This window comes from Phyllostomus discolor, chromosome 1 (genome assembly GCF_004126475.2).
Source record: "Phyllostomus discolor isolate MPI-MPIP mPhyDis1 chromosome 1, mPhyDis1.pri.v3, whole genome shotgun sequence".
NCBI lineage: Eukaryota > Metazoa > Chordata > Mammalia > Chiroptera > Phyllostomidae > Phyllostomus > Phyllostomus discolor.
Genome location: NC_040903.2, coordinates 136253694 through 136266225, shown reverse-complemented (window position 1 = coordinate 136266225; position 12532 = coordinate 136253694). Strand labels below are relative to the sequence as shown.

General features: G+C 34.7%; 1 protein-coding gene across 2 annotated transcripts in view; it reads left to right on the top strand.

Annotated features, from left to right (window-relative positions):
* NUBPL (nucleotide binding protein like) overlaps positions 1-12532 on the top strand; it is a 243544-nt gene that overhangs the window by 22979 nt on the left and 208033 nt on the right. The window contains exon 4 of one of the 2 annotated variants that reach the window (XM_028506993.2): positions 11473-11563. The exons of the other annotated variant lie outside the window; for it this stretch is intronic. Within the exon in view, the coding sequence (XP_028362794.1) occupies positions 11473-11563 (91 nt within the window). The remainder of the gene's footprint in view (positions 1-11472; positions 11564-12532) is intronic. 2 annotated transcript variants of the gene reach the window in all.

Sequence of the window (12532 nt, the reverse complement as noted above, 5' to 3'; positions counted from 1 at the left end):
CTCACCAGGCACTGTCTAGCTTTACTGAGTAGGATTGGATCTCACTGAATGTGACTTAGCTACAAGGGAGACTGGGAAGTGGGAATCTGACATTTCCCACCTTTGTAGAGAGGTGAAGTCTGCCTATGAAAAGAAGGGGTGGGGAGGTAAGGGTTCTCAGTGGGTAGTAGCCAGTAGATGGTGATGTCCTCTAGGCAGTAGTAAAAAGGCAAAGGAAGAGACAAATTTAAGAGACAAAAGAGAAGGAGGAATCAAAGATGTCTGCAGTCTTTGGTGGTAAATAAAAAAAGTGATATCATTTTAAAAAATCTATTTCCAATCTAAAATAGAATTGGGTCCTTAGTCCATTCATAACACTTATTGAATATAAAACTTGATGTCTAATATCCTATAATCTCACCTAATCACTAAACTAACATAAAGGAGGCAATTCGAGGTAGTATGGTGGTTTTTAAATGCTTGTTCTAGACCAGTGTCAGCTTGCTGCATAAGAATCTCCTGGGTAGCTTGTTAAATAAATCAGAATCTCCGTGAATTGATATTTTTAGGTGTGGGATTTGACCATCAGTTTTGTTAACAAGTTCCCCAGGTAATTCTGATACCCAGTGAGGTTTGGATATATTTGGTAAGATAAATGTGGCCTTTGGTTTCAGGCAAATCTGAATTTGAATTCCCATCTTTTTACCTACTGTGTGAACTTGGGCAAGGTACTTGACCTCTCAGAGCTCAGGTCTCTCATCTATGAAATGTACAATAATAATAATAGTAGCTACTTTACAGATCTATTGTGAAATAGAGAGCTATATATGTAATGTTTCTAGCATAATAACTTGCACATAATAATTCAGTAACTGGCTATTTTTTAAAAAAAGATTTTATTTACTTAGTTTTAGAGAGAAGAGAAGGGAAGGAGAAAGAGAAGGAGAGAAACACCAGTGTGTGGTTGCCTCTCGCACATCCCCTACTGGGGACCTGGCCTGCAACCCCGGCATGTGCTGTGACTGGGAAGTGAACCAGCAACCCTTTGGTTCACAGGCCGGTGCTCAATCCACTGAGCTATACCAGACAGGGCAGTAACTGGCTATTTTTATGTCTTAACCTGTAGTAAGTATTGTTTGATTTAGCAAAGAAATACCGATGTCTATATAGCTACAACAACAACAACAAAAGAAGCAGAATAAAATAAATTGCTTTTCTTTTTGCTTAGTATCCACTATAATCAATAGCTGGTTTCCTTTTGGCCCAGCCAGATATCTTCTAGGCTTGAGCATATGAGCCTTTGTTTATTTTATTACTGAATTTTGGATGTGTCTGTACTTTGTAATCTATGTAAGTATGTAACTTAAAAATTGGTTAATATACCAAAAACCCTAAATCCGATTTCTATGAAATAGGTTACTTGATATTTAGTAGAGGCTGTTTTCACAGTGATGTTATATAAAACCTTAAACTAGACATGATTCTTGCTCTTCTTATAAAACAATCTCCCCCAGAAACTAATATGATATTGTATGTCACCTGTAATTAAAAAATAAAAAAATTATTAAAAAAAAGCAAATTGGTGTAACAATTGAAAGATTGGACTCCAAGGTCAGTTCTCTCATCTACTTTCTGTATGACTTAATTAACGCCAAGTCATTTGGAAAGAAAAATCACAAAAGCAAAAATACCTTCGGACAACATCAAATAAAGGCAATAAGTGCACATTAAAAATTATTTTGTTACTCTCAAACCTTATGTTACGTTGTTGCCTGGGTTAATAATTATAATGTATTTTGGATGGTTGTCTTGCATGGTAAGTAACTATTTGCTGAGAATAAATGCTCATTTTTTTCCTGTTTCAGTGTATAAAGGGGTCCTGATGGAAGGAAGAAAAGACACCCACATTGAGTGTTTACTTTGTGCTAGGAATTTGACTTGATTGATCTCATTGGAGAGAGGCAGCAGGTTGTAGTGGTTGCCTGGACTGGGACAGCATGCGGCCTGGGTCCCTGTCTGTTTCTGCACTTACAGCTGCCTGACTTCAGGCAAATTACTTACCTTTCTGTGCCTTGGTTTCTTCATTGACTGTTATTATGCACCTACATCATAAGCTTGTTATGAGGATTAAATAAGCTACAATATATAAGTACAGTGTTTAGGAAGTACCTGGTATATAACTGTTAGTTCTTGTGTAACACATTCACACTGCTTTAAGATCTCACAAAAATTCTGTAACTTAGGTATTTTCTTAATTTTTATTTTATAGGTAAGAAAACTGAGGTTCAGTGAGGTTTGTACCTTATCCACAATCACCCGTCTACTTAGTGATACAAATCCCAGTTTGTTTCTTCATGCATTCTACTGTGCTATTAGTGTTAGTTGTTTTTAAAAATCCTAAAATGGTAATCACTTGTGTGGTTCATATGGTATTAAGTACATTGATTTTCATTTGTCAAAAAAATTTGCTATTTATCATTAGAATGAATAAAATAACTGTTAATTAACTTTACGGTGTTAATGTTTTGAAAGAAAAGTCCATTATTGATCCTTTAAAATATTTCATCAAGGGGTAACTGAGATATTTAAAAATACACTGTGCATTACAGTAGCTTGAAGTTAATTACATAAATATAACTTACCTGGGTTTAGATAATTATATTTTCATAACATCGTTTTGTAGGTAATAATCATGGTTGGTACCGTCTGGGTTTTTCATAGTTTTTGAATTTTATATTTAATTTGTTGTATAGTTATATATATATCTCAGTGTAATATAATTTTAAAATTTCACTCATGATCTGAATGCCATCTGTGATTAAGTAGATTGTCTAAATTTTTAAATTGCTAGTGGATAACCACTAATGTTTATTAATAGTATTAATTGACTTGAGACATGTGTGTATACCTCTGTGGCAACTTTTAAGACTAATTCAGTGTGCTAGATAAGGAACTTAATTTCAAATATTAAAATGAAAGATAAGGCCGTGTTTTCTTTTTTTAAATTAATGGTGTAATAGATGGGTGAAGTGTGTTATAATAAATCCTAAAGCCAATCTTTTATTAGGAATTTTTCCTTACTTGCTCTTCTTCCTCCATATGCATATAGACACATGCACCACACTCAACCGACATAATGAAATAAAAATACTGTTTTATAAGATAATGTTTAGATAGGTAAAAAGCCCCAAACTGCTTTTCCTTTCTGCTTTCTATGTGGTTTTAGGTAGAAAGCATAATGCACAACATGCTTTAAGATTTCCAATTAGAAGCAGTGGCAATTTTGTTTTGAATAGCTCTAGCGAAGCTGTTGGCTGTGTGTTCCTCCTCAGTACCCTTTGGCCTACCTTTTAAATTTCTTCTGGTGAAGTGTGCAGCTTGCTGCCAGTAATTCATTCTCTCACTTTGTTCATGGAAGTTGCTGAATTTGATTATGAGTTAGACAGAGAATGGTTACCCTAATTTTACATTTAGTAGATTCTTCCTTAGTTTCATTTCATTTAGAACATATTGGTGGCAAAACTATTGCACATCCTTTGAATTTTATAATCTAATTCTGTCAATAAGTTATCCAGATATTTCTCACAGAATAATCTTTTTTTCTTAATTCTTCTTCTCCTCTCCCCCACCCCAACTTGACTCTCACACACTCATTTTCCTCTCTCAATTTTTGTCTCTCAGTAAATTATTTCCCCCATCGCATCTTCTAGAGGAATAAAAAGAGCCCTTAATCCTCAGCGCGGCAGCGTTGGAAGGGTCACTGAGAGGACTAGAGCAGAGGGCATATGAAGGCCTGGGTTTCAAAACCAGCTGCTTGGCTCTTGTGATTTTGAATCTGATGTGTGGATCAAGTACTCTGTTCACATCCGATTCCTGTGATTGCTGCTCTGCTTTTCTTTGGAAGAGCTGCTATCAGAATTGTAAATGCTCTTCCCTGCATTGCAGTTTAATTAAGGACATTCTGAAAAAATTGGTGTTGGTTTTCAGTGTTTTTGCAGCAGTACTTTATCTGGCTTGGGTAGAGTTCTTGTTTTGTTAGGTTTCTAGGTCTGGCAAAAAAGTAGCTGGTTGAAGTCATAAATAAGATGACTTTATTATTAGGGTTTAGTGTCTAGAAGTATCTTTTTCTGCATTTTATGCATTACTGTGTTGATAGAAGGCTTTCTAATTTTTCTCTGATTTTTAAAGATTTACTAAGGGAATTAATACTTTTTTTTTAAGTTATACAGGGCAAGGATTTAGAGTTTTTATTTTCTTAATGTTAGATGTTTTACCCTTAATTTATTTTCCTTGTTACTTACTAGATGAACATGTGAGACTTAAGGGAATTGCTTCTTGTCCTGACCATCCTGCTCTGGAAAGGAAAAACAAAGAAACCCCTAACAGAACTCCTGTGCAGCCTCTTTATATTGGAAATCATATTGAATCTAATCTTGCCAGTGAGCAGGTTTAAATAGTGCCCTCTTTTTACCATGTTGTGGCTTAGTTTTCAAAGATTTAGGATACACACACACACACGCATATATATATACTTTGTTTCTTTATTTTTTTGTTAATTTTACTCATATTTTTATAGCAGCCTACCATTGCCATTTTTTACACTAGATTTTCTTCATAAAGTTCCATTTTCCTGGAGTTGAGATTAATAGAAAAATGAAGATGATATTGGATTTTCTTGGGGAAAAATAGTGGTTAGGAATAGACTTCAAGGAAATTTATGATCCTTTCTTTACCACTAGAATAGTTTAACCTTGTGTACATTATTTAATTTTGAACCCTATAACTGAAAATGTTAGTAAAAAAAGTAGAATTTCATGAAATCATTCAATAGTAAAGCTTAAGAGAGACATTTAGGGATCATATAGTAAAAAATCCTGATATTCTACAGAGGAACAAATGGAGATTTGCTTATTCGTTTGTTCATTCATATATTCATGTGTTTATTCATTCAAGAAATATTTATTTCATGCTTACTGTTTTAGGTGCTTGGGGACATAACTATCCTTTTGGAGTTTACAATGAATAGGTAATGAACATCACAATTGAGTAATTTACATAGTATGTTAGAAAGTAATAAAAGTAGTCTGGGATAAAGGGGAGGGGAAGTAGTGAAGGTGAGGGTGTGTTTGCAATTTAGAATGGGGTGGGCACCACTGAAAATAAAAGACATTGAGCAAAGAAAGCCTTTAAGGAATGAAGGGCAATCTGTGACTACCTTTAGGGAAGATTGTGTCAGGCAGTCAAAAGGAACATCCAGTTCAAAGGCCAATGTGTGGGAGTGTCTAGCTTACTATTTAAGGAATAATAAAAAGGCCACTGTGACTTCTGGGGTAAGAAGAGGACTGAACTCACAGGTGCTGAAAATTAACAGGGCTCGGAGGCAAGGTGTGGGGAACTAGATAGATTTTATGGGGTCTGGTGAATTGTTGTAAAGATGTTGGCTTTTACATGAGTGAAATGGGGAAGTGTGGAAATGAAGGGTTTCAATTTTTTTTTTTAATTTAAAGATTTTGTTTATTTACTTTTAGAGATGGGGAAGGGAGGGAAAAAGAGAGGGAGACAAACATCAATGTATGAGAAATAAATACATTGATCAATTGCCTCTGGCTCCCCCTCAACTGGGGATCAGGCCCTCAACCCATGCACATGCCCTGACTGGGAATGGAGCCGGCGACCTTTTGTTTCGCAGGCCAGTGCCCAATCCACTGAGCCACACCAGCCAGGGCTGAAGGGTTTTGAACAGATGTGATCTGACTTATGTTTCAATCCAATCATTCTGATTGCAGTATTGAGAAGAGATGCTCGGGAAAGATAGCTAGATTTAGCAAATAAAAATATAGAACAGCCATTCAATTGAATTTTTATTGTAGATAAACAGTGAATTATTTTTTTGTATATATATGTCCCATACAAAATGTGACCGACTATTCTCCCATATGGCAGAATGTTAACTACTTTTTTATAATTAAAAAACTCTACAACTCTTCAATGTTACCATTGATTACTGTAGATTATCGTAACCATGATCTTATTGGTGGACCCTTGTACAAAATTTTGTTTCTGTCTTTCCTGTATTATTTATATTATTGTTTTTCACGTTGTAGTTATCTTGTACCCTAGAGTGGTACAAATGCAGTTTGTTGGACTCCAACCCATACGTACTGGGTCAATTTCTTGGGACAGAACAGAGTATCTCCATGACTGTTTACTGTTTTAGGTTCCACTTACAGTAGGGGACTGAACATATAAAAATCCTTCCCCTAATAGAATTAACAGTATAGTGGGGAGATATAATAAACAAGGTAAGTAAATATATAGTATGTTAAATATTGATATAGGTGCAAAGGAGAAAGAAAAAAGCAGGAAGGGGAATAGGAACTATTGGATGTAGTGATGAGGGAGTTACAATTTTAGATAGGATGGCCGGTGCAGGACTCACTGCATGGTGATGTTTGGATCAAGACTTGAAGGAAGAGAGAACCAGGATACCTGGGGGACAGGATTCGTGGCTGAAGGAACAGCAAGTACTTAAGTCCTAAGGCAGGTGTATGCCTGTTGTGTTAAAGACACTGTTGTGTTAAAGGCAGTATGTCTGGAGTGGAGTGAAAAGGGGGAGTGTACTAGGGGATGAGATGAAAGAGATAAAGTGGAGTGACTGGTGATTGTTGCTGGTTAGGCTTCAAGGTAAGTTGGGGAGAGATTTGGATCCTATGCCCAGCTGTGCTAACTCCCTCTGGGAGTGTTTCTTCATCACTAAGAAGTAGACAGAAGACTAAGGTGATCTTGTAGGGTTTTTTCTGCTTTAAGATAGTCTTTAATGTGAAATTTATTATTTCACTTCCAGTTTTACTTTTTTAGCTCTTTTGTAAGCAATTAGTTTATCATTAGGAATTCTTCCATACTGTTCATGAGCTCATCTGTCTTTTTGCTCCATCCAACCAGGTGACTTTTTCCTTTCTGTTGCCCTTGTTTCTCCTCTTTCTGACTGAACTTAGAGACTTTATAAAGTCCTTCAATAAAGGGTAGGAAATTATTTTCTTATCACCTTGTCTAATTTTTAGTTCTGAGAGTAGGATTTATATTCAATGCAAGCTAATAGAACTAAGAAACATATTGCTATCTACTAAGAGATTTAAATTCTTCTGAATGGAAGCTTGATTTAAAGCAAGGCAGAGAGAGGGGAAAGATGAGGCTTGACTCAACTATAAATTGAACAAATCTCAATTACTGGTCAAAAGTTAAATGGAACATAATGTGCAGATAGACATGGGATTCTTAATGTAATATTTGTAAGGAAAGGACAACCTTTAGATAGGTCTTAGTCCTAAATGAATGTTTACTTACAAATAATGGGGTGGGACCACTCTAAGGTGATGTTTTGATGGGTTCTATTAGCAGATAACATAGATAAAAGGAACATGTCATGAAGCTTTACAGTCTTCTTTAGTGTAAACTCTGTTGGAAGAACAAAGTAATATCAAAACTGTTGTCAGTGCCTTTGAAATCAAACAAAAAAGTAGAATTTGTAGGTTTTTAAATTGCAGCTTTCATGTAGTAATAATGAAACAGTATAATCACTCTGAATAATTCTGCCACCTTTTACAGTTTTCACAGCTTTCTGCCACCTTTTACAGCTTATTATGAATTATAAGGAAACAAATCCGGAATTCTAAATAGCATCTTGGGGTTTGATCTGTCTTGTTTTATGTAACCTGCTTGACTTTGAGTATGCAAGAGTCAGAAAAAAGAGTATAATATTAGGTACCAATGTATGAGGTTAAGTTTTATGGTGACAATAAAGATGGCAATCATACTTTACAATAGTAAGTTTATAGTTAATTTTGCTAATAATCATTTTCTTTATCTGTTGTATATTTGGTGAGGATTTTGTAGTGATTATTTTTTTAAAGATTTTATTTATTTTTAGAGAGAGGGGAAGGGAGGGAGAGAGGGAGAGTCATCAGTGTGTGGTTGCCTCTTGTGCGCCCCCTACTGGGGACCTGGCCTACAACCTAGGCTTGTGTCCTGACTGGGAATTGAACCAGTGACTCTTTGGTTAGCAGGCTGGCACTCAATCCATTGAGCCACACCAGCTGGGGCTGTAATGATTATTCTTTTGAGCCTGGCTGAAATTAAAGATAAGGAAAATACTAATGGGAGCTTTCTTTACTAAATATAATTATTTTAGGAGGAGTGTGTGGAAAGTATTCATTGAACTTAGCTGGTTTGACACCCAGTTGCATATATTTATTTATTAGCCTCCACCTTGCTTATTTTTCCTACAGTATAAAACTGTTTCAAAATTTAAATTGAAAGACTATTTATACACTTAAAATAGGAATCTATTTAGAATAATGGTGGAAAAATAAAATAATGGAGTAAATTATGAATAACAAAATTTATTTGGTCTCTTTTGAACATTATTGAAATCTAGACGTCAAATGTGTATAAGCTAATTTTTGTAGCTGTAGTAATTTTACTAGTTCAGTAGCTATGCCAATTCAAAGTACATATGTGTTAATTACTATAGGCTTTGGTATTTCTACTTAATGGACACCAATTTCATTCATGATATATAAAATCTAAGCAAGATACGCTGACTTACTTACACTGGAAAGTGAGACAGCCTGAAAAATGTACTCTTTATTGTTTTTAAAAACTAGCCAGTTAAGGATGAGAAGGTAAAATTTTACTGAGATAACTTCTCTGGCACAAGAGATGTCTATGTCCTTCCTGCTCTTGGTTTTACTAAAATTACATTGTTGGGTGATGGAATAACTTGGTCATAAAAAACTTTATTTTCTAAATCAGTGTCTGCACACTATGTCCTATGGACCAAATCTTGCCTGTATGGTAAATTTTTATTGGAACACAGCCGTGCTCATTCATTTACGTATTGTCTATGCCTGTTGTGGTGCCATAATAATAGTGTTGAGTAATTGTGGTTCAATGATCCACAAAGCCTAAAATATTTACTATTTTTTAGCTCTTTGGGAAAAGCGTGCTGACTCTTGGTCTATATCTTGTAGCCAGATCCTGTTCAAGTTCTGGTGGTATTTTTGTGTTTAATTTCTCATGTGCTTCATTCTAAGAAAGAATATTTTTAGAAAAGTTCACTTTGAGTTGTTAGTGTCCAGCTTTCTTATCCATAAGTAGGTGTAATACCATCTGTGAGGGGTCAATGAAAATGTACATAAAGTGCTTAGTGGAGTGCCTGGCACCCAGAAGGAATTCAGGCAATGGGGAGATATAATCAGAGGAAGTCTAGGTGTTTATTTGGGTGATTTAGGATGGCATGTTCTTAAAGATTCTGGTTTGTCCACAGTGCTGGCTGTAATGGCCTAGTTTATCCAGGTTCTTAATATAACACTGCTGATTAACTTCCCTCCATTTTTTTCTTTCTTTCACCTTCCCTGCCTTTACCCCTTTTTCTCTTTCTCTTTACTTTCCCCCTTTTGGTCTCTGTACCTTCCTCTCCCCTCTTTCCTTTTTGATATATTGTAAGCATTGCTACTAAATTTAGGTCAGTTGGTAAGTACTCTAGGGAGAAGATGCAGAGAACCTAACACAGAAGAGTCTCCCTTGTTCTTAGTTCCATTCTCTAGTAAGCAGAGGAACTCTAAAATCTCGCAGTCTCCTTCCCTCCCTTCTTTATTCTTATGTGATAATGTATATTAGCAACCATCTAGATATATATAAAATTTACTTCCACTATAGCAAATTTTAGGGTAGATCTTTAGTTCTGCCTAATGGTTCACTTTTAGACAGGCATAGTTTTCTTCTTGAAACAGGATAGATTCTCCCCAACATTTTGAAGGAAATTTGAAGATCTAGTAGTGATAAAATTGAGCCTACCAGTCCCATATTGCAAGCACCTCTTAGTTGTCTTCTTGTTTCATGAAAATGTAAACTTAAAAAGCTGTTATTTTCCTTAACAAGTAATTTTAGATCAATTTGAAACCTGGACCTAACCCTTTCTAGTTATTATAAAATTAGTAATAATATAAGAGAGCAAGGAAAAAAATCTTAGACTATTTTTTTTTGTTTTTATGGGCATTTACTGTTGTTTTGTGCTAGTTTTTAGTTTTTTGTAGGTGTCGGAAGATAAGAAAAAAGTGAAATTCTAGGATGATAGTTATAGTATCCTAAAATTTCACTTCTTTTCTATATTTTTTGTGTTTTAATTAAACCACATGCTTTTGCTTGTGGTTTCAAAAGGCATTAAAGTGGCTCAGAATTTCTAATAGAATGTTCCTGCCTTTTTAATGCTAATACTTAAATTCATTACACCTAAATTTTGTTTACTACCATTCTCTTAAAGGTAAGTATCCTTCCTGTGTTCTCACTTATTTTACAGTAAGCTGAGATTTTGGTAATGATAGATATTAAACCCTAGCTTTTACTCCCTGTGAGTCACAAAGGGATATTAAATGGTTTTCTTAGAACTGCATTTGAGTCAGTATAAAATTAGGGACATAAATGTTGAATGTACCTTATTTTGTGTATTTATAGGAACCAGACAGCAAGGTTTAAAAAGTAATTTTGTCTCTGGAAATAGGTAGATAACATGGAAGATGAGGATTCTTTAGTTTTTAAAAAAATATTTTGAGAGGTTAAATGTTTTACCTTGCCAGGATACAGGGAGAGAAGGAAGAGAGTGTAAGTCTTGGTGAAACGTAACTCAAAGGTATATAGTTAGTATTAGCATGCAGTTTATTTGTATATGAGAATAACCAATAACAGATTGATTTAATATATCAAAGGAGAAAGAGGAGAGGGAGAAGAAAATAAAAGACATATTTGGGAATAGTTTTATTTTCCTTTCTTTGACTAAGCTGATGATTAACTGGCAGCTAGTGAAGAGAACAGTCAGGATATTCTGCCCTTGGGCAGCTGGATGGATCATCAGAGAAAACAGATTTAGCTGTTCACGAATCTCCAGAAGGCCTTGGGTTGCGTAGTAGCTAGCTACCTGTGGCTTGCCAGTAGGAGGTTGTCTCTGTATTATGTCAGCCACTATCCTCTTGAGCATTTCCATGCCAGATCTGCATCAGAATTTCTCACTTGTTTAATTATGATCTTGTTTCCATGATTAAAAATCTTTTCTGCATTCTTTGTTGTGTTAGGTGGCCTTTCCAAAAGTTAATGCTGCATCTTCCTGGGGTATTGTTGGCCATTTAAATCATTATTTTAACATTGTGTGCATGTAATTTGTTAGTTCTTAGATAAAAAAGTCAGTCTATTTGAAACTATGGGAAATCTGAACCGCAATGTGCATGCAGTAGATTTTTCTGCTTAGTTTTCTAGTAAACCAACAAAAATTATTTACCCTAAGTAGTTTATTATCTGTTAACTTACTGTTGCTTTGAAACTTTAAGTTGTGAATTTGGAATATTTTGCAGATTGTCTTTTCTATAGTCAGACCTACTATTATGTGCTTTAACTTAGATGAAGAATGGGAATAATCTTACGATAAATTCTGTTTTCATACAGTCAAAGGCAATTGGTTTGTTAGATGTGGATGTGTATGGACCGTCGATTCCAAAGATGATGAATCTGAAAGGAAATCCAGAATTATCACAGAGTAAGTAAAATGAGATAAATAGTATGATAATATAGTTACACTTGTATTTAGTACCTGTTGGTTACTAAATAAAAGTAAGGCGTTGTATTATGTGCCATGTCTATGCAGTATAATATAATAATTCTGAAATCAGATATGAAGCTAGACTGCCTGGATTGAATTCCAGCTCTGTCACTGACTGTGGCTTTGAGTGAATTTTTAACTTCTTTGTCCCTCAACGTCCATGCCCTCCAAATGTAAAATAGGGTTAACAGTTGCTGTGAGTAGTCACTCAGTTACAAAATTGCTGTAAGTATAATGCATTTAACACAATACCTGGCACATAGTAAGTGATCAAAAGTTAGCTCATCACTGTGGTCTTTTTAATATTAAATGTGTGGATATGTGAGAGTATGTGAAAGAAAGTATATATTTGTGTTAGAAGAGATGAAAATTATTTTCTTTAATCAGATTTTTGTCATATTTGTCTTAAAGTGTTTAAAAAACTCCAATAAAACCTCAGAACGTTAGTTTCTTTCCCCAGCTTTCAGTGCCATTATTAGGACAGAGTAATGTTTTTGAGTAAATCTTTAATATTTACTATTTTCATGATTATATTTTATCGTAAAGCTATCAAACATAGAGCTTTAAGAACAAGAAAACACTATGATCAAGAAATGAAAAATGGGAACAAGTAGTACTTTTCTTGAAAAATAGTTTTAAGTGAAATTAGCTTATTAAAATTTATTTCTATTTATAATGAATATAAAATTGAATAACTTCTTTTTGTTATTCAGTAGTCTTCTTATTGGGATTTTATTTTCCATGTATGTAGAACAGAACGACTGCATTTATTGAAGACTATAGGATCATCTATGCGCCTATTAGAAGTATTTTTTGTTGTTGTTGCCATTAGAAGTTAGTTATAGACGTTGTCTGCTGTTTAAGGTACTTTTGTTTGTGTTTTAGTTGGTAGAGTCGATTACAGTG